The sequence below is a fragment of the Carcharodon carcharias genome, chromosome 17, assembly GCF_017639515.1.
Source record: "Carcharodon carcharias isolate sCarCar2 chromosome 17, sCarCar2.pri, whole genome shotgun sequence".
Lineage (NCBI taxonomy): Eukaryota > Metazoa > Chordata > Chondrichthyes > Lamniformes > Lamnidae > Carcharodon > Carcharodon carcharias.
The window spans coordinates 76,926,985-76,952,605 of NC_054483.1; the positions used below are offsets into that span (position 1 = coordinate 76,926,985).

The 25,621-nt window shown below is 40.9% G+C and overlaps 1 protein-coding gene across 7 annotated transcripts in view; it reads left to right on the forward strand.

The window, feature by feature from the left end:
• Nucleotides 1–1,365: 1,365 nt before the first annotated feature.
• LOC121289978 overlaps nt 1,366–25,621 on the forward strand; it is a 201,120-nt gene continuing 176,864 nt past the window's right edge. For all 7 annotated transcript variants that reach the window (XM_041210004.1, XM_041210005.1, XM_041210006.1 and 4 more), the window contains exons 1-2: nt 1,366–5,051; nt 5,174–5,284. In XM_041210004.1, the coding sequence (XP_041065938.1) occupies nt 1,381–5,051; nt 5,174–5,284 (3,782 nt within the window). In that variant the 5' untranslated portion in view covers nt 1,366–1,380. The remainder of the gene's footprint in view (nt 5,052–5,173; nt 5,285–25,621) is intronic.

A 25,621-nucleotide genomic window follows, 5' to 3' on the forward strand; every position in this document is an offset into this window, starting at 1 on the left:
GATTGTCTTCAACAAGGCAAAGAAAATATTCCGCAACCCACAACCACAAAATATACTGCTCAGTGTCCTAATCCTGAGGTGTCGAAAGAGGGATTGAATTATAATTGTGATGTGGAACGTCAGCAAACAAATGGGAATGCAATGAAAGTAGATATTTCTGCTGAAAGTATGAGCAGCCTTCAGGTAGGAATGAAAACCATCCTTCCAGAATCCATTGCATTGACGCAGAGTCCTCCCATTCCTCAGGCACTTGAAGATAATGATATGCCACTGGCATTTAGTGATGAACAACAATGTATCTACAGGAGTCCAAAAGAAGAAAAGCTGTCTGAGAACAATGTGTGCAGTATTATGACTGTTGCTGAAAATGTAACTGCACTGAATAACTGTGTAGAATTATCAGCTGGCTTGGAGAATCACCACATAAAGGGGGCAGAGAAAAACCCACTATGGCTCAGCTGTGAAAATGATGATCAGAAAGCATCTAGTGATGGATTGAAAGAGAATGTTTGTGTTGAAAGTATACATGGCTTCCAATTGGATACAGAAAATGTACTCCCAGAAGGACTGAGTTCCAGTATAGTTACCCATAGTCAGACAGAAGGGCAGGAAGCAGAAAGTTTTATTCATGAACAACGACGAATATGTACCAATGAGGTAAAAGAAAATGTCTGTGAAGAAAACTTTTGTCGGCTTCAGGTGCTCACAGAAGTTATTGGGTTGCCACCTGGCATCACAGAAGTTATTGGGTCGCAGAGTCCTGACCCATCAAAAAAAACTTTGTTCGCAGTTGTTGGTGAACAGCCACAAACAAGTATCAGTATAACAAAAGACAATGTTCCTGAAGAGAACGTATGGAGCCTTCAGATAGGGTCAGAGGCTGTATCTGCAGGAACCATGGAATTGACAGCTAGCCTTCAGAATCATAATGATAAAAAAGGAAAAGAGATATTACAACATTTTTGTGGTGATAATAAAGAACTCATACTCAACAATGTATCAAAAGAAAATCTTCATGAAGAAAATGTGCAGGTATCAGAAGCAAGTACAGAAGACTCTAAGTTGTTAGTGAGAAAGGAATTGACAGCTTGCACACAGGGCATTAATACTGCTGTCATGTCAGAGAACATAATGGGTTTCAGTGGTGAACAACAACGAATATGTACCAATGAGGCAAAAGAAAATGTCCATGAAGAAAAATTTTGTAGGCTTCAGGTGCTCACAGAAGTTATTGGGTTGGAGACTCCTGACATATCAAAAATGACTTCATTGGCAGTTGTTAGTGAACAGCCGCAAATAGGTATCAGTATAATGAAAGACAACGTTCCTGAAGAGAACGTGTGGAGCCTTCAGACAGGGTCAGAGGTACTGGCAGGAACCATGGAATTGACAGCTAGCCTTCAGAATCATAATGATAAAAAAGGAAAAGAGATATTACAACATTTTTGTGACGATAATAAAGAACTCATACTCAACAATGTATCAAAAGAAAATCTTCATGAAGAAAATGTACAGGTATCAGAAGCAAGTACAGAAGACACTAAGGAATTGACAGCTTGCACACAGGGCATTAATACTGCTGTTATGTCAGAGAATGTAATGACTTTCAGTGGTGAACAACAACGAATATGTACCAATGAGGCAAAAGAAAATGTCTGTGAAGAAAAATTTTGTAGGCTTCAGGTGCTCACAGAAGTTATTGGGTTGCAGACTCCTGACATATCAAAAAAGACGTCGTTGGCAGTTGTTAGTGAACAGCCGCAAATAGGTATCAGTATAATGAAAGACAACGTTCCTGAAGAGAACGTGTGGAGCCTTCAGACAGGGTCAGAGGTTGTATCTGCAGGAACCATGGAATTGACAGCTAGCCTTCAGAATCATAATGATAAAAAAGGAAAAGAGATATTACAACATTTTTGTGGTGATAATAAAGAACTCATACTCAACAATGTATCAAAAGAAAATCTTCATGAAGAAAATGTGCAGGTATCAGAAGCAAGTACAGAAGATACTAAGGAATTGACAGCTTGCACACAGGGCATTAATACTGCTGTCATGTCAGAGAACGTAATGACTTTCAGTGGTGAACAACAACGAATATGTACCAATGAGGCAAAAGAAAATGTCTGTGAAGAAAAATTTTGTAGGCTTCAGGTGCTCACAGAAGTTATTGGGTTGCAGACTCCTGACATATCAAAAAAGATGTCGTTGGCAGTTGTTGGTGAACAGCCGCAAATAGGTATCAGTATAATGAAAGACAACGTTCCTGAAGAGAATGTGTGGAGCCTTCAGACAGGGTCAGAGGCTGTACCAGCAGGAACCATGGAATTGACAGCTAGCCTTCAGAATCATAATGATAAAAAAGGAAAAGAGATATTACAACATTTTTGTGGTGATAATAAAGAACTCATACTCAACAATGTATCAAAAGAAAATCTTCATGAAGAAAATGTGCAGGTATCAGAAGCAAGTACAGAAGACACTAAGGAATTGACAGCTTGCACACAGGGCATTAATACTGCTGTTATGTCAGAGAACGTAATGGGTTTCTGTGGTGAACAACAACGAATATGTACCAATGAGGCAAAAGAAAATGTCTGTGAAGAAAAATTTTGTAGGCTTCAGGTGCTCACAGAAGTTATTGGGTTGCAGACTCCTGACATATCAAAAAAGACGTCGTTGGCAGTTGTTAGTGAACAGCTGCAAATAGGTATCAGTATAATGAAAGACAACGTTCCTGAAGAGAACATGTGGAGCCTTCAGACAGGGTCAGAGGCTGTACCAGCAGGAACCATGGAATTGACAGCTAGCCTTCAGAATCATGGTGATGAAAAAGGAAAAGAGATATTACAACATTTTTGTGGCGATAATAAAGAACTCATACTCAACAATGTATCAAAAGAAAATCTTCATGAAGAAAATGTACAGGTATCAGAAGCAAGTACAGAAGACACTAAGGAATTGACAGCTTGCACACAGGGCGTTAATACTGCTGTCATGTCAGAGAACGTAATGAGTTTCAGTGGTGAACAACAAACAGAAAGGGTGGACTGCCTCCAAGTTGGCAGTGCAAATAATTTGTTTCCAGAAATCACAAAATTGATACCTGGTATTCAGATTCCTGATGTAAAGGATGTGGAGAAGATATCGATTTTTAGTAATGAGCAGCAGCAGATGTGCAGCAGTGTAATTAAAGAGGAAGAAGCTAATGGAAAAACTATATCTTTTTTACAAAGTGCTGCGGAAAATATTACCAACCTTGAAAGTATGAAATTAGCACCAACACCTCAGGATTTTGTCACCTCTGAACTGATAGCTTTCAGTAATGAGCAACCGCAAATATATAGCAGTGGAATGAAAACAGAGATATGTAAGGAAGATAATTATATAGAAAATAACTTCTATACAGATACCACCAAGATATTACCATTTTACTCTTCAAAAAATGATACCAAGGAATTTAGGGAGAAGCTTTCAGATGTCAGTTGGAATATCGAACAGCAAAATTGGAAGCATGAAGCACTAGACAATATCTCAGAAACCAATATGTTTAAATTAAAGGCTGATGCAGAAATCACTACACCCTTAGAAGCAACAAAATTGCAATCCAACTTGCAGATTCATGAGCTGAAGAACGGAAAAGATTATTTACTGGCTTCCAATTTTAATGGTGATAAGTGTCAAACCTCCAGTGGAGAACCAGAAGAAAAAGTCTTTCAAGAAGATGTGAACAGCCTTAAGGTGGAAGGAGGAAGTATAATTCCAGAAGCCAATAAACTGACACCCATGCCTCAGGACCCTGAAGAAGTAGAGCTAGAGTCACTGGACTTTGAAAATGAACAACAGCAAACCTGCAACACTGAAAGCAAAGAGGAAAATAACATTCTGACTGACAGCAAGAATATTTCAGACCAAGACCCTATGGGACTGTTATCCAGCTCCCAGAAATGTGATACTGAGAACGATGAAGATAAATTTTTGGGATTCAGCTTTGACACTAAACGACAGACATGCAGCAGTGAAACAAAATTAAGCATCTTCAAAGAAAATGCATGCATTGATAAAATGGGTATAGAAAACTCTGCTTTTACAGAAAATGTGAAACTGTTATCTAGCTCTGATGTTGCTACTGAACTGCAGGAGACTACAAACAGTACTCTCAGTGAAGCTCAGCAAATATCCACTGATGAAATAAAAGAAAACTTCTCTGTTGAAAATGTACATCACCTTAAAACTTTAATCCCAGAATCCAGTGAGCTCTCTTGTAATTCTTTGCATTCCGATGCAACAATACAAGAGGATATTTTAAGGCAAAGATACAACAGTGAGAAACAACAGACCCTGAACCTGAGTGGAAAAGAAAGTGTTTATGTGAATAGTGTTGGGAGCATGGAAAAAGGCATGACTTTTGGAATAAATCCTGAGATGGAGTTTCCTCTTTGCACTCTGTCTGTTTCTGAAGCTGTGGAAATAAACCAGCTGTTGGCTGCAACTTCAGATGGTGAGCAACAGCAGACATATGACAATCTCATTTCACATAGTACCTGCGGGGAGAAATTAAGTTTGGCGATGGATTTTGCTTTAGGAAGTGGCACACCCTCAGAAGAAATGGAGAAAGAGCTCCTCTCAACAGGAGGCATGGGCTATAAAAACCATGCTGCATCTCTGGAAACTCAGGTTAGCGAACCCATGACCACTGAAAGCAAGGAACCCAGCAGTACAACTGAACACCTGTTCTTATTGCACATTGGAGATGCATCAGAAAGCTGCTTAAGAACTGGTGCCAGAGAACAGGAAAACCTAACGGGTGTTCTACCAACAGGGAATTGTGCTGGAATAGATCAAAATTCCATTACAAAACAGTCCTTTGTGTCTGATATTGAATTTGGAAATGAGTTCTTGATTGCAGTTGAACCAACAACCAAACCAGGATGCAGTTCCTCCCACATATTAACAGGTGTAAAGGAAGAGGAGGTTCTGCGTGCTGTACGTAAGAACGCTGAAGTGAGACTAAATGAAAGAGGACTTAATGAAGGATTGAAGATTGAAAGGTACATCGGCCTTGCTTGTATACTTTTACATAAATATATTTTATATTGTTATTAAATAGCTGTAGTAAAAGTATGGACATTCCATTTTCTAACTCTTTTTTCCTGCTCTCTATTGACTATAGTCATTTTCCTGAATCTGCCTCTTCTTCACCTTCTGCACATGGAAAGGATGCTATGGGTGTAATTTGCACGGTAACAACAGCTGCACTGGATAAAGACAGCATGACCACAAGGTAGAAAAAGACAATAATAGTTGGACAGTCTGGCAGCCCACCTAAGTTAATCAATCTAGTTAGAACCATAGGTGTTTGCGGCATCTGTGCCTGCTCTTAGTTGGAACAATCAAATCCTTATCCCACTGCCCAGCTCCCCCACCCTGCATCATTCTTTGCTTTAAAATGTATCCGTTTTCCCCATAAATGATGCATTGCTTCAACTATTATCTGTGGCAAAGTGTCCCACACTTGAACAAGTATAGATATTTCTCTTAAACTCTCTTCTCACTCAATTAGTGACAATGTTAAATTGATGATTCCTCGTCATTGAATCACTGTCACTCCTAACCAGAGGAAGTAGCTTCACCTGATTCATTTTTATCAAATCCCTCATTAATTTTGTTACCTACAGGAATTATAAAGTGTGTAACTGTTAACTATGTGCACACATTTGACGGATAGTGGGGCAGCCTCGTAAGAGTTAAAGAGGTTTCCTACTTACTGCACTAAAGATAATCATGATCATTTTATATATTAGTGCCATTTTTCAATCATTTGAAATGATAAAACTCAGCCATTTTTTAATAAAAGTATCAAAATTTATGGTTTTTTTGAGGGATCTGAGATTGGAGCTGATGGAACAATGCCTATTCTTCTCTCCTCTTGACATATATAATAAGCACCTCATTTACTTGTTGTTTCTGCATTCATTCAAAATTTCGTATTTTATCACATGTAGAAAGTTCTTATTGGTGTTTACAATCTGGTCAAAAGCTTTTTGCAACAGTCACTTTTATTTTTATGGACTTGTAAATGGGCCACTAACCAATTTCTATCCTGTTGTTTCTTTATTCTGCCCTTCTTTTTCTGAGTAATTCACATGATTTTCAAAAATATTTCTTCCCTTACCTCTCATGGTGGATTTGTGGTGCTTTCTGAACCAACAACTGGTGTAGAACTGTCATGGGGGAAGTTGTGCCACTAATGACCAGGGCCTGACCAGGTGATTATTTGGGTCTGGCAGACCAAGTGACTCCAACCTCACTCTCCAACGTCAAAATGCCTCATGAAGATCAGTGTGTCTGAGCTTCTCAAAAAGCTGCTTGATTTTTTCATCCTGCCATAGGGCAGGCCACCGACTCTGACTATTTAAATGATCCACCCCCATGATTTGAGATGGGGTCCATGTTCTTGGTTACAGATGGACAGGGGGCTGATATCAGTCCCAGTTCTGCTGGCAAAGCAAGGGACGCTGAAATTTCAGGGTTCTTATTTATGGTGTTAAATCCTTAACTTAGTCAGAAAGCAAATTTAAAAAGAAATCATTTATGGGATGTGGGCGGTGCTATTATTGCTCATTTATTGCCCATCCCTAATTGCATTTGAGAAGGTGGTGGTGAGTTGCCTTCTTGATCAGCTGCAGTACCTGTGGTGAAGATACACCCACAGTGCTGTTAGGGAGGGAATTCCAGGATTTTGATCCAGCGACAGTGAAGGAACAGCGATATATTTCCAAGTCAGGATGGTATGTGGCTTGGAGGGGAACTTCCAGGTGGTGGTGTTCCCATCTATCTGCTGCCCTTGTCCATCTAGATGGTCATGATCGTAGGTTTGTAAGGTGCTGTCTAAGGATTCTTGGTGAGTTCCTGCAGTGCATCTTGTAGGTGGTGCATACCTTTGCCACCATGCGTCAGTGGTGGAGTGAGCGAAATTTTGTGGAAGGGGTGCCAATCAAGTGGGCTGCTTTGTCCCGCATGGTGTCAAGCTTCCTGAGTGTATTTAGAGCTGCACTCATCCAGGCAAGTGGAGAGTATTCCATCACCCTACTGACTTGTGCCTTGTTCTTGGTGGACAGGCTTTGGGGGGTCAGGAGGTGAGTTACTTGCCGTAGTATTCCTAGCCCCTGACCTGCTCTTGTAGCCACAGTATTTATATGGCTGGTCCAGTTCAGTTTCTGGTCAATGATAACCCCCAGGTTGTTGATAGTGGGGGATTCAGCAATGGTAATTCATTGAATGTCACAGGGCGATGGTTAGACTCTCTCTTGTTGGACTCTCTCCATTGCCTGGCACTTGAGTGGTGCGAATGTTACTTTCACTTGTCAGCCCAAGCTTGGATATTGTCCAGGTCTTGCTACATTTGAACAAGAAATATTTTGAGAGAATTCATTGATCTTAGTCTCCTCCTTGCTGTTTTATTGAAGGATATTTGCTTACCATGGATTTAATCCAAAACTTTTTTGACTTCCTTAAATGTGGTAGAATATTTCTTTGTATTGGCTGCTGCTTTGCTCCTCTCCTTGTCATTCTCACCAACTCTTTTAGCTTATTTCAAGTATGAAGTTGGAAATAACTAGCTTTCTTTCCCATGTGTGTGTTTTTTAAGATTGTTCAGCTATAATTTCGCAAAACTTTTGTACAAAGTGTGACATCTGGAGGGTGATGTATACTTTCAAAAGAAGCTGATAAACCTTTCACTCACATTTTAACTGTGCAAAACATACAATAGTAAAACTGCAAAGAGAGAATACATCATATTGCATTGTACATAGAGTTGTTTTACTAGTACCGACAGTAATATCAAAGTTGAGTTTTCTGACTTACAGTCAAAGAGAGCAAAGGAAGACTTGCATTTATATAATGCTTTTCATGACCAGCAGGTGTCACAAGGCACTATACAGCCAATGAAATACATCTTGAAGTGTAGTCATTATTGTAATATAGCAAATTATGTATTACTTTCAAGATACCGCAAGAAGTTAGTGACATTAAACTGTACAGAACATAGTAAGATTGCTATATATCATTAAACAATGACCAATAATTTCTGCATGGCTTAATAGTTTTAACTGTTTTGTGGCCTTATTGCTGGCAGATGAAGAGTTAGCAACAGTAGCTGTGCCCAATGCCGTTTCACTGTCTTTAAAGATGTTCAGGTCACTACATAGGTTAAAGCAATCCATCTGGTATATTTATGTTTTGGACACTTCTTAGTTGAAATGTAGAAACATGATCGAGAAAGTTAAAGAAAACAAACCTATGAAAGCCATGGCACATAACTCAAAGCAGTCATCCAATCTTTCTATTGATTCACATTGAACATAATGGCTGAAGTGAACCGGAAGTTCTGTTTCTATTCCACAGCCTAATTTACACCATTATGAAAAATGACATCTCAAGTATTGCTGCTGGTTTAAAAACATGACACTTGCATTACAGCACTTCCCCATAAAGGTGGAAGTGGATACAGAGTTATTTTTTCAATGAACATCTGATCAAAAATGTCTTGGATGAATAATTGATTCTTCAATGATCACGCTTGCACCCAATTACTCATTGGTTTTAGCTAGCAAATAGCTGAGCCACTCTGACCAGAAGGATCTAGGTTTGATCCATTGTCTGTGCTGAGTTATCCCCATTAGGCCAGTGATCAGTTTAATTGGCTTCATGGCTGAGTTAGTGAGTTCTCGCTCTTGATTGCTATTCAGTGACCCCAGCATGGAATAACTATGCATAGGCATAATGTGAGGACAGGACTGGTTTTAGCTGTGATGCCCTTTACATCCATATAGCCTGCTATCATTTCCTATCAAGGCTCACACATGACTAATTGCCACTTATGTGAGGTGCTGGAGGGTGTCCAGTGCCAGTAAAACCATACGCCAGTAGAAGTGAGGAAATTTATTGGAGACAATTGATGAGAATATCTTTTTAAAAGATGTGAGCATTTCATTTATTCTTTGTTTCAGTTATTCAAATGAGTTTACTGTTGGGTCTTTAAAACCCATAATATGAGATTCTAGATCAAAAGAAAAGGGGGCAGAAGTAGGCCATTTGGCCCATTGAACCAGCTCTGCCATTCAATCGCTGGTCTGATTGTTGCCTGAACTCCACTTTCCTGCCTGCTCCCCATAATCCCTGACTCTGCCTAACTCAGCCTTGAATATATTCAATGACCCAGCCTCCACTACTCTCTGGGGTACAGATATTCAAAGGTTCATGACCTTCTGAGAGAAGGTCATTTCCATCTTAAATTATTTTTAAACTGTGCCTCCTAGTTCCAGATTCCCCCACGAGGGGAAACATTCTCTCACCATCACCCTGTCAAGCCCCCTTGGAATCTTTTACCTTTCAGTAAGATTAGCTCTCATTCTTCTAAACTCCAATGAGTATAGGCCCAATCTGCTCAACCTTTCCTCATAATACAAACCTCTCATCCCAAAATCAGCCAAGTGAACCTCCTCTGATCTGCTTCCAGTGCAAGTAAATTCCTCCTTAAGGGGACCAGAACTATACACAGTACTCTAGCTGTGGTCTCACAAATGTGCTGCACAGTTGCAGCAAGACTTCCCTCCTTTTATACTTCATCCCTCTTGCAATAAAGGCCAGCATTCCATTTGCCTTACCTATTTGTTGTTGTACCTGCATGTTAACATTTTGTGATTCATGTACATGATTCATGATCCCTCTGTACCATAGCATTCTGCCATCTTTCTCCATTTAGATAATATTCTGCTTTTCTATTCTTCCTGCCAAAGTGGACAACCTGACGTTTTCCCACACTGTATTGCATCTGCTGATATTTTGCCCACTCATTTAACCTAACTGTATTCATTTGTAGATTCTTTTGGGGGATTTTGTCAACAGCATGCCATTCCTGAAGCCATATCCAGAACTATGCACCACTTCTGCTGTCTCCCTTATTGCTGTTTCCCATGCAATTATAATTAAAAGTTAAAATGCAGGCAGTTTTCATAGGAAACACGTGCAATTCAGTGACATGGGAAGCTTTTTATTGGTGAAACCCACTATCAGCTGAAAATGCTGCAGCCACTGGTGGGCTATAAAAGAGCCTTCTGGACAAAAAGGGAGTTTTTGCTTCCAGGCTACAACTTTGCTGCAAAATACAGGGCCCATCTTCTACATTGCCTTTCCAGAATGGCTTCATCCTGACCAGCTTTCACTTTTGGTGCTGCCTGCTGCTGGCATATTGGCCTCTGTTGCAGACTGGTAAGACCTCTGCATCCTCTTCTCCGGCTCCCAAGTTTACAGGAATATTGGGCTTATGAGACCCACAGGTATTCCAGCAATTGAATTATGTGAAGAAGACAGGTGATGAGATGAGAATATATGTGTCCACATATTTCACCCATATAACTGATAAGAAATGAGATTTTCAATACTTTCCATTGTCCACAGCCAAAACTCCACCCAACCCACACTGGGCTCCACCCATGTTGATCTCCCATCCTGGTACCACATGTGCTTCTGGAAGCTTTACAAAAATGATTATTGCAAGGTTTATGCTTGAAGCTGTTACTTTCCATCCTCTTCCTATCACCTTCACGCTTGCCTCCTTCACCCTTGACCCTCCCAACATTACTTTGCATCTTCCCTCTATAACCCTTCAACCTCCACCCATTACCCAGGACCCTATCACCATCCAATTCGAAAGCCACCCCTTCCCTCCCCTTCCACCACTGAGCTCACACCCATCCCTGTCAACATTCTCCCTTTGATCTTAGACCCTTCCCACATCATCCTTAAAGCTGTTGTTAAATTTCTGACCTGCCCTATGAGACCTTCAATTATCCCAACCTCAGGCTGAAACCACCCTCCTCCCAAATCGTCCTACTGTTGCTGTGAATGTTCCCTCTGCCAGCCAACACCCTGAGATGGACCCGCATGTGGACAGTACTGAGCACACCCTTAAGATCTCTTATTTTCTTACCTTGACTGACTGTCCCCGCCACCCTCCTCCCACCCTTCACATCCAGTGCACCAGGTCTTTCCCACTTCATTCCTCCATACCCCTGACTAACCTCACACTGTCACTTCCCTCACCACTGACTCACCCTTGCTGGTCCCAAGCCTCCATTCAAGCTGCCGTTCTCCTGCTTCCCTCCCTTGTACTGTAGAGTTCAACAAAGCAAACTGCTGACCTCAGACACAACTGCTCAAAGCCATTTGGTGTATATCACCTTCAAATGATCATGACCTGGGGGCCACAAGATTCCTGTGCACCGCTGACATTATCTTGAAGATAGGCCTTTATTTTTTTAAATTAATGCTAATGAGTATTCAAGATGTACAAATGTATTATAGTAGCAACCTGCCACAGGCCAGTGTGAGGCTCAACACGCCGCAAACACGCCACTGGCTTTATCTCTGCCTCTCAACCCAGCGTTGGGAAATTGAAATTTCGCATCCCCCTAATTAAATTACTCCGCACATTTCCTGCTCTAGTGGGCTCCAGAAAATTCCACCCCACCACACCCCTCCCCCCCACCTTTGTATCCTCCTCACAACTTGCTATCCTACTTATCTTTGTATTGTCAGATAATTTGGTCTTTTCGCTTGTTCTTGAGTGATAATACGGTTCCGAAGGACACATAGGGAAAGGAAGGCAAATATTTTGATAGTCAGCACTTTTGAAGGAAAAGCCAAGGTTTCTGTTCAAGATTCTTTTACCTTGAAATTAGATCCTTTGAATATTTAACATCTAAACGCTTTACATATTCATTTGAAATTTTTCTTTCTCTGTGATTTTAAAGGAGGCAAAAATCGATTTGGATTTGTTCCTCTGTTAAAATTATGGACTAAGAAATTTTGTGTGAACAGATTAAGCATTTGTACATAATATTTCGAAAGCATAATTTCAAGACTTTTGGAGCAAAAGAACTTTTGTCAGAAAGTCCAGTGAGAATTGTATTTTAATTCTGAATTTCAAAAAGAAGCACCTTGTTTATTGTTCAAAGTAGCTTTAAAGCTCAGTGTCTTTGTTAGAATATGGATAATGGGTTAAAGTCTCCAGCAATGGTTAGTTAAGAGTTAATGTGAAAGGAGCTTAGCAGAGAATGAGGAATCTGGATTAATGGTAAAACCTTGAATTGAATTGAATAGTCAGTTAAGATTACAATATGCTGGTAGATATTACCTGAAAAATATTCATTACATAGATTAACCGTGCAGTTATCCATGATATAACCTCAGACATATGTCATTTGACAGCGTTTTAGAAGTGAGCTCTTGCCCATTATCCTGCATTACTGACAGTCACAGATAAAGGGATGTTTCCTTCACTTACTTTAAGAAACAGTTCACACATGAATTTGACTCTGTGTTCAGTCTTAATAATTGAAACACATGGTGCTTTTCTATACTGAGAAAGTTTCATAGACCTGAGAATAAATTGACCTTGTAAAAACTGCCAGGATGTCTCCTTTTTGAATAGAGCAATATGTGCTTCCCACTTGTATTTTTAGAGTTACTATACAGGTCAGTAGTGTCAGAATCTGCTGTATTTTCCACCTTTCTGCTATAATAAGATTCTTTATGTAATGTCCCAGCTTCACTTTGTTCACTTCTACTGTAAACCTGGAATTAAATTAACCTTTTCAACTTTTAAAATCATCTTATTTTTTCTAGCATAAAACATCTGTTTTGTTTGGTATAATGAGAGCGATGAAACAGAATTTGTGACAAGAAATATTCCTCAAAATCAAGGCGTTCTTGGAATAAACAAATTAGTTGAAATCTTGTGAGGGGTTCAATGAAAACTTGTCTTCCAATTTTCTCACTCTTCTCTTCAACAGGGTGTCCACTTAGCACCCAGCCAATAAAACACAACGGAAATTAGACCTCAGTGCCATGAAGACTAAAGCTGCAGCCCAACATCACTGTAGGATGATGCATTGCTGATCCAACATCATTGTTTATTGCATTTCTAGTCTTTGTTCATTTTAAATCAGTAAGATTTTTATTTTATAAAGTATTAAGATAAAAAAATTACAAATTGTCATGCATCACAACACTGAATTAAATCAAAGAGTTTGGGCACATTCAAACCATAGTAAAATAATTTCACTAAGAGGGTGGAAGATATAAACGTATAGAACAGCAAATGCTGTTGCTGTAATTTGAGAGCCTTACATCATACAGTAAAGGCAAGCTTTTCATTCGAATCTTCAGCTGTGAATTGTAAATTGAAATGGGTGGGCTGACTGTATGAGTACGATATGGAGTTATATCCTACTGACCCCCACCCCCCCCACCCAGCAGTTTCAGATGTCTGAAATGCACTTGTTGGTTGTCAGTCAGATGCTGACCTTTCATGACAATGCAACAGGGAGGAGCCTCTGTCGGAAGGCTACAGTTTTATAACCAGTGGTCTTTTGTGTGAGTCACTCTTCAATGCACTTCATTCAAGAATTGTGGCTTCAAATGTGAACTCCACAAACTGTTAATTGGCTGGCTATATGAGTTCCTTTCTGTCATTTATAGCAGTATTTGCAGATTGTTACAGTATTAGCTGTTGGAATTCATTACAGTTTGTGGGCAACATACTGTGAGACCCACTGCATCCTAGCTATGTGTCCATTGTGAAAAGACTTTTAACTTCAAATACAACATATCTGGCTTATTTGTGCCTAGGTAAGTAGAATGAGATTTTCTCCATGTCTATAATGAATGTTTAAACTGGTAAAACAGACTTACAGCATGATACTTCTTTAAAAAAAAGATTTGTATACTTCAGCCCATTTCAGTAAGTTAGTCCCAGTGGTGCAATGTAGCAGATCATATTATGAAGAGCACTCTTGCTGTTCAGTTAAGCATGAAGTAGTAACTGCAGTCAGAATTAGGTCTTGCATACATTTCATGGAAACTCAAAGTTTGGTCACTTTAGGCTGCCTGGGTCAGTAAAGCTGCAATGAAGAGTTACCAGAATGGATAACTCTTTAGAGATGCCGTACAATGTGCTTTTCTTTTACTCTGTGAGGAGTTCAGCCTTTATTGGTGATAATAACATGAGCAATAGACTTGTAAATTCTATAGCCCTTACGTCAGCCTGAAAGTTGGAGACATATCTGATTGTACACGAGGGAAAAAGCACAGTATTTATGTAAACATTCCTAAAGGGAGGCAGACTGAGTGTTGGTGGCACAGTGGGATGTTTGGAAAAGAACAACAAAACTAGCAAAGATTCATTTTGTTTATATATCGTGTTTTCTGAATGAACAGGAAACGACTACAGAGTTTAATTGAAAGATCGGTGGGAGTTTTAGACGCCTAACCCCCTCCCCATTGTTCTTGTCTGAACAGTAAAAGTAACATGACTGAAAGATTTTAGGAGTGAGGCTCTTTGCTACCTATGTATAGAAGGAATTGAATGAATGAATGAAAGTTGCTTAAATATATTTCGGTTGCAGTGTGATTCTTAGGCGTGAATGTCATTTACTGTAAAATAGAAATTATAGATAATCTTTATCAATCAATATAAATGTCACAGCAAAGAGGGATTTAATGTTAAAACTATTAATTATATGATTAGAATTTAACAACTTTGAATTTAAAAGAAGTAATTTGCATTTGTATAGCATCTTTCATGACCTTAAGACATCCCAAAGAACTTCAATCAGTGAAGCAGTTTTGAAGTGTAGCCTCTATTGTAGCTTAGGGAAATGTAGCATTCAATTTGCACATAACATGTTCTGTATTCCTAGAAAAATGACCAGATAATCTGTTTCAGTGATGTTGGTTAAAGGTAAACTATATACCCAATTAAACTGAAAACATTAGAGAGTAGAGTTGGACAAGAGATTTTTTTCTTCCAAACCGCTGTGTGCAGAGAGCATTTTGAGCTTGTTGAGGTAATTTTATTAGGCGAGTGCCATTGTTGGTTAAGACAGTTTTCCTGCCATTGACGTTTCTTGCTGAACATAAACAGCCTGACTTCTTTCTATCTGACAGCACCGTAGGCACAAGGGCTAATGTTACGAATGTACACGCCCAGCAAGTTGTCCATCTGCTAGGCCGCGGATTAGAAATTACAGGCCAATGCTCTATCGTTTTCCATTATTACTTTTCATGGATCTTGCAAACTGGTGTTGGAATAGCTGATGGTCTCCATGGCCTGATAAATACATTGAATTTATTCATGGGTCAGTATGTTTGGGTCAGGAAAGTATCATGAGACAAGCCTGTTGAAAGAGATGTGAAGAATCTCTATCTTCTGGGACAGCTTCAAATGGCTTGTAAAGGCGATGGCTGTCCATCGATTTGAGGCTGATGTCTACTCGAGGTTGTGAGCTTCTGCCTTGGTACATGTAATCATGTGACTAAACAGCCCAATTCTCAATCCATAGGCACATGGGGAAGGATGTCACATGAGGTGGTGGGGTGCAGAATGCAGGGTTTGCTTCATTTTCTTCTCTGCTGTAGCTTTGCCTCATCATTAAGTTGTTGTGAATCAAAGCGTGATGCAACTTGATGGACAAGTTATCACCATTTTGAACGATAGGGAGCAAGCTCCTCCCAGTCATTAATGTCAATGCTGTCATGCTTCAAGGAGCGTTTGAGTGTCTTTGAAGCATTTTCTTTGTGCTGTCCCAGAAAGTTGGCCACTTGAGAATTGAGAAAACAGGACCTGGTGTGGGAGACAGTTTTCGGCCATCCAGACACAGTGTTCAGCCCACCAGAGTTGACTGCAAGAATTTTGCCTGAATGCTTGTGAAGCTGGCTTCAAGAAGAACACTAGCATTTGTTTGACAGTGTTCCCGTTGAATCTGGAGAATGCGGCAGAGGCATTGCTGATGGAATTTCTCTATCACTCTTATGTTGCTGATACAAAGTGCTCGCCTCACTGCAGTACAGCAGTGTGGTGACGACAACTGCTTTGTACAGTCGAACTCTTGTTGACTTGCAGAGGTATTTGTTGTCAAATACTTACTGCCATAATTTGTAGAAGGTTGAGCTGCCACAGCTGATCCAGTGTTGGATGTTCTTGTCAATGGTGGCCTTTTGAGATAAGTGGCTGCCAAGATATGGGAAGTGCTCAACATATTCCAGAGTCTCACCTCCAATGTATATAGGAGCTGGAACATGGCTGCTCATGTGCGGGTTGATACGGGTTTTGTTTTGGCAATATTGAAGGACGGGCTGAGTTTCTTGTATGCGGAATTGAAGAGATTGAGAGTGGCTTCCAATTCTGGTGCAGAATGGGCAACAGCAGTGCAGCCATCTGTAATTGTAGATCATGTGTATCACAAGTGGTCAGCTTAGTTTGGCATGGAGGCGACTGAGGTTAAAGAGTTTTCCATTTGGCTGGTATTTAAGACTGACACCAAAGGGCAGTTGATCTTTGGTGAGGTAAATAGCTACTGTCAGGTAGATTATAAATACTATGGGAGCTATCACACAGCCTTGCTTGACCATAATCCAGATTTTGAAGGTGTCTGTTTCAGATCTCCCACTCAAGATTGTTGCAGTTATGTCATCATGAAGCAATTACAGGATTTTGATGAAGTTTCTTGGACATCCAAATCTTTGGAGCACAATCCACAGAGCCTCATGATTTACTGAGTAAAATACATTGGTCAGGTCGATGAATGCAATGAAGAGTTCCTGGTGTTGTTCTCGACATTTTCCTTGGACTTGTTTGGCAACAAAGAACATATCAGAGGTTCCTCTGGAAGATATAAAGCCACACTGTGTCTCTGAGATTCCCTCAGTCACCGGAAGTAGCTGATTCAGGAGAATGCATGTCAGGATTTTCTCCTATGGCCAAGAGGGAAATACCTTGATAATTTCCACAGCATAATTTATCTCCTTGAAGATAATTTCAGTTGTCACACTCCTCAAGTCAACTCTTTTTCCTACCAAACCTGTAGGGTGAGCACAGAGCAAAGACCCACCAGCTTTGAAGACCTCAGCTGGAATACCAACAGGGATGCAGGCTTAGGTGTTTTTCATGTCCTGTGTTTCATTGCTTGTTACAGCTCTCCCATTGATGGTGGCTCACCCATAGATTCTACCACAGGGTACTGGTACCACAGCCTGGAGAGTATCAGCTTCCGCTGTGGACTTGTGGTTGAGAAGTTGTTAAAATGTTCTTTCCAGTGTTGATGGATGGCATTGTCATCCTTAAGAAGAGAAATGCCACTCTGTGAGAGATGACCTGTGACCTTGGCCTATAGATCGTCCTAGTGGTTTAAAAAAGCTTCACATGCCATGATGATCAGCATATTGTTGGATCTCTCGGGCTTCCCACCACATGTCCATTATCTTCTAGGGTGGACTTTGGGCGTCAGACTTGACTGTTGGCATGCTGCATTCTTGAGTTGTACTGTGGGTTATTCTGCCAGGCAATGAGGTTACTCGTTTTTTTCATAGATGCCACATATTTCAGCATCATTTTCATTAACCAGCTCTAGTGACGATGATACTTGAACCCAATGATTTGGGTACAGGAGTCTAGTACATCTGGCTTTATTTGATCCCACTGTTCTGGAATGTGCGATGATTTTCCAGATGGGTCCTGAGCTGTACTTGTAATGCCTCTCTTTGGTCAGGCTGCTTTAGGGTTGAGACGTTGATTTTTTCTCTCTTGATCTTTTGGGCCCTGCTAGGTGAATGTTCATCACCAATCAAACAAGTCCATGGCCTGTCCAGCAGTCATTGCCGTCCGCATGGATCGAGTGATGCACTTAGATCTTTGACTGAAACTTTGACATAACCCAGAAGGTGCCAATGCTTTGATCTAGGATGCCTCCACATGCTTTTGTATTTGGCATTCTTATTGAAGAGGATGTTTATGATAACGAGGCCATGCTGAACACACTTTGTCAGCAGAAGGACGCCATTTGCATTGGCCTTTCCCACTCCTTTTTTCCCAATGGTTCCACTCCAGACATTGGGGTCATGGTCACTCCTGGCATTGAAGTCCCCCAGAAGGATGATCGTTTCTTTTTTTTGGGAATGGCAGTGAGGACTTCAAGGTCAGAATAGAACTTTTCCTTAACGTCATCATTGGAGTCAAGGGTTAGGACATAAGTGCTGATGACAGTGGCATATTGGTTACGATTGAACTGTAGGCGAAGTGTCTCGAGCCTTTCATTTATACAAATGGAGAGTTCTGGCAGGGAATCCAAGATCCTATTCTGGAATGCAAAACCAACCCCATGGATACACAGGTCACTGTCAGCCTTGCCTTTCCAGTGGAAGGTGTACCTCTCGGCTTGTTCCTTCAGCTGCCCCTCCCCAGGAAGGCGGGTCTCACTGAGGGCGGCGATGTCAATTTGGAGTCCTGATAGCTCACATGATACAATTGCTGTTCTTCTTTCCAGACGGTCACTCTTGAGATTATCCATGAGTGTCTAACATTCCAAGTTGCAACATTTAAAGATTTTGTTCTTTGACAACAAAGATGGTGGTCCTGCAGGGTGTGGTTCCCCAGCCAGGAGAAAGTGGGACAGCCTATTTTTAGGGCACCTTTTCTAGCTGCTTCTCATTTGGGGTGAGCAGAGGGTATCCTGAAGACAACTGTTCAATCATAGATGCTGCTACCCGAAGACACCTCTGTCCCAACACACGTGTCCTACGACCTTCATGTATCTGTCGTCTGTGTCCATTGTCACAGGACTTGGCAAATGGACCCTGGTAGAAGCCTGTGCATGATTTTGTTTGACCTTGGGGATGTCAGGTGCCATCGTTGTTCACATGATCTTGACAGGTTGGTCAGATTTTGGTGACATGTCGAACCACGATGACTGGGACAACCTTGCCGCAGCAGCTGTCTTCTGCCTTCACAACCAGTGAGTTGCATCATCTTCCTTTGCCTGTTCTGCTGTTTGAGGACTTTTTGCTAGCACTTTGCCTGGCACCCACCCCCCAACCTTGCCGCTACGGGATGGCCTTACCAGAAGCAAGGAGCTTCTGACGGCAGCACTCAAGGGATCGTTAAAGCATACAAGCCTCTCCACCACGTCAAGGTGGTGCTCCATGGAGGGATAAAGTAGATATAAATGATATATAGCCAGTAGAAAGTGGTGCATAGAGGCCATTAGACCGTGCTCTTTTGCAAACGATGTATGAAGTGCTTAAACACAAGTATAAAGTGCTGGTGGTTAGCATTTAGAATTGGTTTTGGTATGTTGGAATGCTTTGGGATGATCAATTTAAAGCGCAAGAAATATTTCATATAGTGCATTTACTTATAATGATTTCTCCTGTGGTGCATTGATACCAATAAATAAACCTAGTGAACACACTACCTTGCATCTTGATGTTTGTTATTGTGAATTTTTCAAAATCCATATGCTAGATGGCAGTGATTTTCCAATTAATTATAGACCCATAGTTATGGAATTATACTGATGCCAAAGGAACTACACATAAAGTTGGCTGTAGCTTCAGTGTTTGCTGGCTGTTTTGGTGCTGAAATTCAGATCATTACAGCACGTCTGAATTGTTCCAAAAACAAGAATTTCTGGATTGAATGAGAATCTGCTGTTTTTCGTTGTGACTGCGTTAACTATCTTGTGTGTGTTGGATGACATTGTTTGTTACTGGTCCAGAACCACCTCTGGCCTCTTGCCTTCCCATGGGTCTGACCGAAACGTGTGAGCAAAATAGTGGGGGTCGCCGAGATTCTAAAAACTAATTTGGCATGAAACTCTCTAGGTTAATAATGTGTTTTGTGTGACAAAAATGCTTCACGAGATCAGCTTAGAAGCTAGGTGAAAAAACTGAATAGGGTGTTTCTTCTGGACAATTAACTGATTCGCACTCCACACTTATAACAGTCTCTCATTGACAGAGGAGCCTGAATGGCTTGTGGCCCGTAATCTTTGACTGCTTCACTCAGAGAACAATGTTGCTTTAGAGTTAATTGTCCAGAAATATTTTTACCCTTGAAGTGGATGAAATGAGTTTTAATTCTTCCTTCACCAAGATCAGACAGGAATTACATGTACCCACATATTTTTAATATATATTCAGCATATTGACCTCATTGCATACTTTACAGTTCTAGTTTGTAATAGAGGCATAGAATTATTACAGCACAGAAGGAGGTAGTTTGGCCCATCAAGTCCTTGCTGGTTCTCTGTAGAGCAATCTAATCAAATAAGCAGAATAACTGGAATGTTTGTGATGAGCTTTGGCTCCTTTACTACTGGTACAGCTGAGAGTAAAAATGATTAACTGCTCCTGATTTAAGCCATGTGCAGATCCCCATTCTGCCTCTGCCTCCTCTAAGCTGCCTTATCAGTCAACAAAGGGCAGTGCTCCAATGAGATTGTAGAAGGGGCCTTTCAGTAACTTGCCTACCTCAAGTGTACAGAGAAGAAGCACAGGGGTTCAATTCATTAATCTGTAATTGAGAAAGGTTGCAGATAATGTGACAAGTTTGGCTACAAATGAGTGCAGAAAAGAGAATGGAAGACTCATTTATGTTCAACTTTATTCCAGCTCTCAGAAGTGAGTCAAAGTGCCTCAAAATAATGAATTGCTTTGACGTGTTGTGACTCGTTATGCAAACAAATGCAGTACCCATTTTGTACACAGCAAGATCCCAAATCAGGAATGAGATGAACGACAGTTAGCTAGCTTTTGATGCTATTGTTTGAGGTGTGCTGTCTAGGATTCCTTCAAGCAATCTCATGGGATCTTCAGCATTTACCCAAACCACCTGATTATGCAAAGGGACTCTCAGTTTAATATCTCAACACAAAGACGTTGCCTCCATCTGTACAGTACCTCTTCGGAGTGTTAGCCTAGATTAGCAGCCATAACATAAAACTTCAAAGTAAAGAGATGAAAGAGAAAGGTGGAAGAAAGAACATGAGTGATATAACATCCTCAGTGATTCCTAAAGCATTTAATAGTCTATGAAGTATTTCTATATTGTACTTCCTGTTGTGATGCAGAGAAACACAGCCAATTTACATGAGCAAGGTCCCACAAACAGCAATGGCTAAAGTGGCCATATAATCTGATTAAGTGGTGTTGTTAGGGAAAAATATTGACCAAAACACTGAGAGAACACCCCTGCTCTTCATAGAACAGTGCCACCTGACAGCAAACATGCCTTTGGTTAACAGCTCATTCAAAAGACAGTGAAAGAATTTAAAGTAGTATCTGAAACTGCCACAATGTCAGTGGGGTGGCTCTGTCCACATATTGTGCAGCATGAGACGAGGCCTTGTTAACATGCCACCAACAAACTGTAAAGAGACTTGCACTTATGGAGTGCCTTTCACCACCACCGGCCATCTCAAAGCACTTTACAGCTAATGAAGTACTTTTGAAGTATTGTCACTGTTGTAATGTCAGTACTAAGCAGTCATCCTGCTGCAGCTCCTCAGTTGTGTGAGGGCAGGAAATCAGCCCGGCACCTAAACTGAAGGGCTAGACTAGATTATGTATGCAGGTGTCATGTGAGGAGCTTGAACCAACACCCACCCGACTCAGCGACAAGAATGCTACCACTGAGCCAAGCCTGATATTTTGGGTGGGTGAGATCCCAAGTGTCTCCTGTATTCCTTGGGTCATATTACACTTCATCCAGATCCCAGCATTCCCAGGGGCTTAACAGAAACTGGATTCTCCAGTATGTTTAGCGTTGTGGTTTGAGTGAGTGACATTGAATGTCTCTTCAGGTTGGAAGGTCTACAAAATGCTGGGTGGTTTTAAGAATGTGTAACAAGTAACAAAATGTGCTGTGGTCAAAGCTTTAATATATAGAGATGAAGTAAAAATGCAAGTAATGTAAATGCAAATGCAGGTTGATTAGAATTTGAAGGGAAATAAGGTTAATGTTTTGGACAAGATCCATCCAGCAGAAACGTTGATCCGTCTTTGTGTTTAGATGCTGTTCAACCTGGTTACATTACCAGCTTTTTGTGCCTTATATATAAAACGTGCATTTGGTCATTGAAGAGGTTGATTTGAAAATGATTAGGATGAACTGGAGTTTTTATGAGAATGGGACTAGTTTTCAAAGCTGAGCTGTAGGAATGTTGATCCTGACACATCTCTGTATCTGTGTTTACCAGTGCTTCTTTGGCTTCTGAGAAGAAAGGGTCAGCTCCACCTCTCCTACTTGCACCTGTTGTTCCCAATCCTCCACAGCCCTCAGAGCATGCTAAGCCACTGGATGATGCTGAAGTTCCCCAGAATCATCTTGAGCAGATTCCATTAGGGTATCAGTGTACAATATGTAGAAAGTTTAAACTTGAAGCTGAGAAAACTGTTAAGTCACTGTGACTTTTGAAAGCATAGTCCCTAATTTCCTTTGTTTGAGTGGCTGTCAAATGACTATAGAATTGGGCTTTGCTGTGATGCAGCAGTTTTGGAGCAGGAAATTGGAAAGAATGAAGGGAAGTGCATGGGGAAGCATGGTCAAAGAATTAGATCCTGAGGAGGTTTTTCCAAGGTTAGTATTAAGATAGCTGTGCAGATAAGCATGTTGGGTTTCTTTAGAACCTTTCTATCCTCATTTATCCATTATTTTTTCAATTCTTCTTTCTTAGATCACACTCAGGGGCAAGTCGCAACTCCCCATACTTTTGAGAGAATTTGTCCTTGCATTTGTCCTTGCTTTGAGATCTAGGCTTTCAATAACATGCACGGGGAAACAAAGAGCAAACCCTATACATACCATCTGTAAAAACATATTCCTTCATTAGATTTAACTCCAATCTTTGAAAGTGATAGAACATAATCTCAAATCTTGATTTGAGTTAAAAATATTAAGTATATCTATTAGAGAAAAGATGCACAAGAGTAACATGATATAATATAGTTGCATATTTACAGCAGACAAAATAATAAGATCTAGAACAAATCTAACAAATTATTTTTAAGTAGCTGTGGAATAATATACAGTGCTTCTTTTCCTTGATTTTCTTAACTCACTGGAAGCTATGTTGTTTCTTGAAGTTTCAAGCCAATATTTCACTTTCAGGGATTTCAGATCAGGTTATTTTTCAAACTTTGATTTGATTAGAAAATCTCCTTTTATGCACTGGAAAAGGGATGTTCAATATCCCCATTCAAAATGACTAAGGGAATTGCTAGTCATGTACAAATCGAGCCAATCACATGGTTTAAGTTGTTTCTCTATAGAAAACTTACAGAATCGATGAGCAGAATTGTCAGGTATGTGCAGGCTAGGAAAATGGAGGTGAATGACATTGGGTGAGGATCATTTCCTGTTTTCATTGGATGGAATCTGAGTCCTGTGGGGAACCTCTGTAGATCAGGCAGGGAGGCAATTGATGTGATCCAAAACACACTTAGGAGCCTTGTTAAAAACCATGTATTCCTTCTTTCCCAAAATGGTACATCTTCCACGCTAAATCTGGCCAGAGTCACTGAGGCAAGTGCAGAGCAGGAAGAGCTTCTTCAGTGAAACTGACAAGATAGGAAAGCTTTGATCAGTTTCACTGAAGAGCACAAGCCATGGCCATTGAGAGACTTGTTCACAGGACTTCTTCTCTCAGGGAGTGCTATCACTGTTTAACATGTGATTGTCAACTTCACGGAAGGCACTTCACTTGTCGAGAATTTAACTTGCTTTCAGCTGCTTTCCCTCACAATCACATGGGAGCCGCTTATGCAGCTCCACCTTCCACCTCTGCTGAGGGACATGAGCAGAAGTCACATCACCACAACAATTTCAGCCATAGTAAAAGCAACAGCAGCAGTAGCACAAGCTGCATTCTCTTCAACATTTCAAAAATGCAGATGAGATTGGCACCAAGCTTCATCTGGCATGAGGCGAGACCCCCAAACACACGGTCTACAGGCAGATGATTAGCTCTCTCAAGATATCTGACCACTAATGTGTCAGGAGGCTCAGGCTCTCAACAGGTCACTGCTGACATCTGCAATCTCTTTGAACAAGACCCCCTTCCCAGTGGAATAGTTGGATACATATTAATCGTCAACAAAGTGCCTGCCACTGGAGGACCCCTTTCTCCATCCCTTGGGTCTCTGCCTCTCACCAAGTTGTGTGCTCTCTTCTCCTGCAAGGAGAGAAAGCAGAGAGGTGTGAGTGTACTTAATAGCTTGTGAGAGATGGGATAGATATCTTTTGTGAGGCACCGGTGCAAGAGGGCAATAAGATGAGGGTGAGTGTTGGCTGTTCAGATTGGGACATGAGGCATGTTGTTAGGAGAATACTGGGAGGCAGATTGATGGGCTTAGCACCTGAAAGTGTTATGTCAATCCCCTGTCATGCCCTCTTGAAACCCTGTTTCTCCTTGGTGTATGTCTCCATGTTTGAGGGAGCACATTCCTGCTGGGAGTTTCTCAGTCACTTTCATCCATGCCTGCTTGTTGGCAAGTTTGTTTCCTTCCTCTCATCCTTGGTAAGATCACCTCACTGCAGCCCCTCAAATTCCACAGCAGGACCTCCAGATAAGAGTGAGAGACCTGGGAACTGTCTTTCCAGATCGCCTTTCAATTCCTATGCAGCATCAAAAATCCAAATGCAGGAAAGGCATTGTAACCCATGCTGTGGTCCCTTTAATTAGAAATCCTTCCTTTCACAGAATAGACGTGCCATCTCCCTAATTGGCTGGGGAACCCAGGGATGATAATTAGATTGCTCTGGGAAAGAGCAACTACAAGGTACGCAAATCAGTTAGTCAGGTTCTCAACCCAAAAAGATCCCACTGTTCTGGCAGGTATGAAGTGGACAAGATTCCACCCAATGTATCAAAATAGGCTTGGCATCGGAATCAGCTATTGAGTTTTTTCTTAAACTGAAAGTGGTGGATAAACTCGACAGGTTTGATAGCATCTGTGGAGAGAGAAACAGAGTTAAGGTTTCAAGTCCATATGTCTTCTTCAGAGCTCTTCCCACATTTTCTGTTTTTATTTCAGATTCCCAGCATCTGCAGTGTTTTGCTTTTATTTTCTTAAGACTGGTTTTGTATGGTAATTGGAATTAACAGGGACGGAGACAGACTAAAATGAGACAAAAATACCAGACATTTGCTGCAAAAGCTGAAAGAAGGGAACTCCAGAATGTTGGAGATTGGTGCTGTCAAGGATACTGAATTGAAGGAAGAATGAGAGTGTCAGAAGAGCAGAGGACACATGCTGTGAAATAAGGCTGTGAAAATTGAACATGTAGGGAGGAGCAAGATCACAGAGGGGGTCTTAAAATGAAGATCTTAGAATTGACATACTGGGAGATGGGGAATCACTGGGTGGTCTGCAGGGTGGGGTGCTAATAGTGTGGATTTAATTGGGATAAAATACACTCAGGTGTCAGGAGAGGGGCTTGAGCCAATGCCCCATCTGACTCAGTGGCAAAATGTTTCTTCTGAGCCAGGTTGGATACGTGGAGAGGATGAGATCTCAGGGGCTCCTGTATTTCTTAATTCTTAACTTGGCTCATCTGGACTCCAACTTTTAAATCTAGGGGTAAAAGCAGCCTGAATCCCTATGCTGTTTGGCTGGAAATCTGGTTTGCCTTGCAGCTTGAGCAATTGCCATTACATTTTTCCTCAGTTTGCAAAGTGTACAAAATTCTGGATGGATTCCAGAACAGAAATGTGAATAA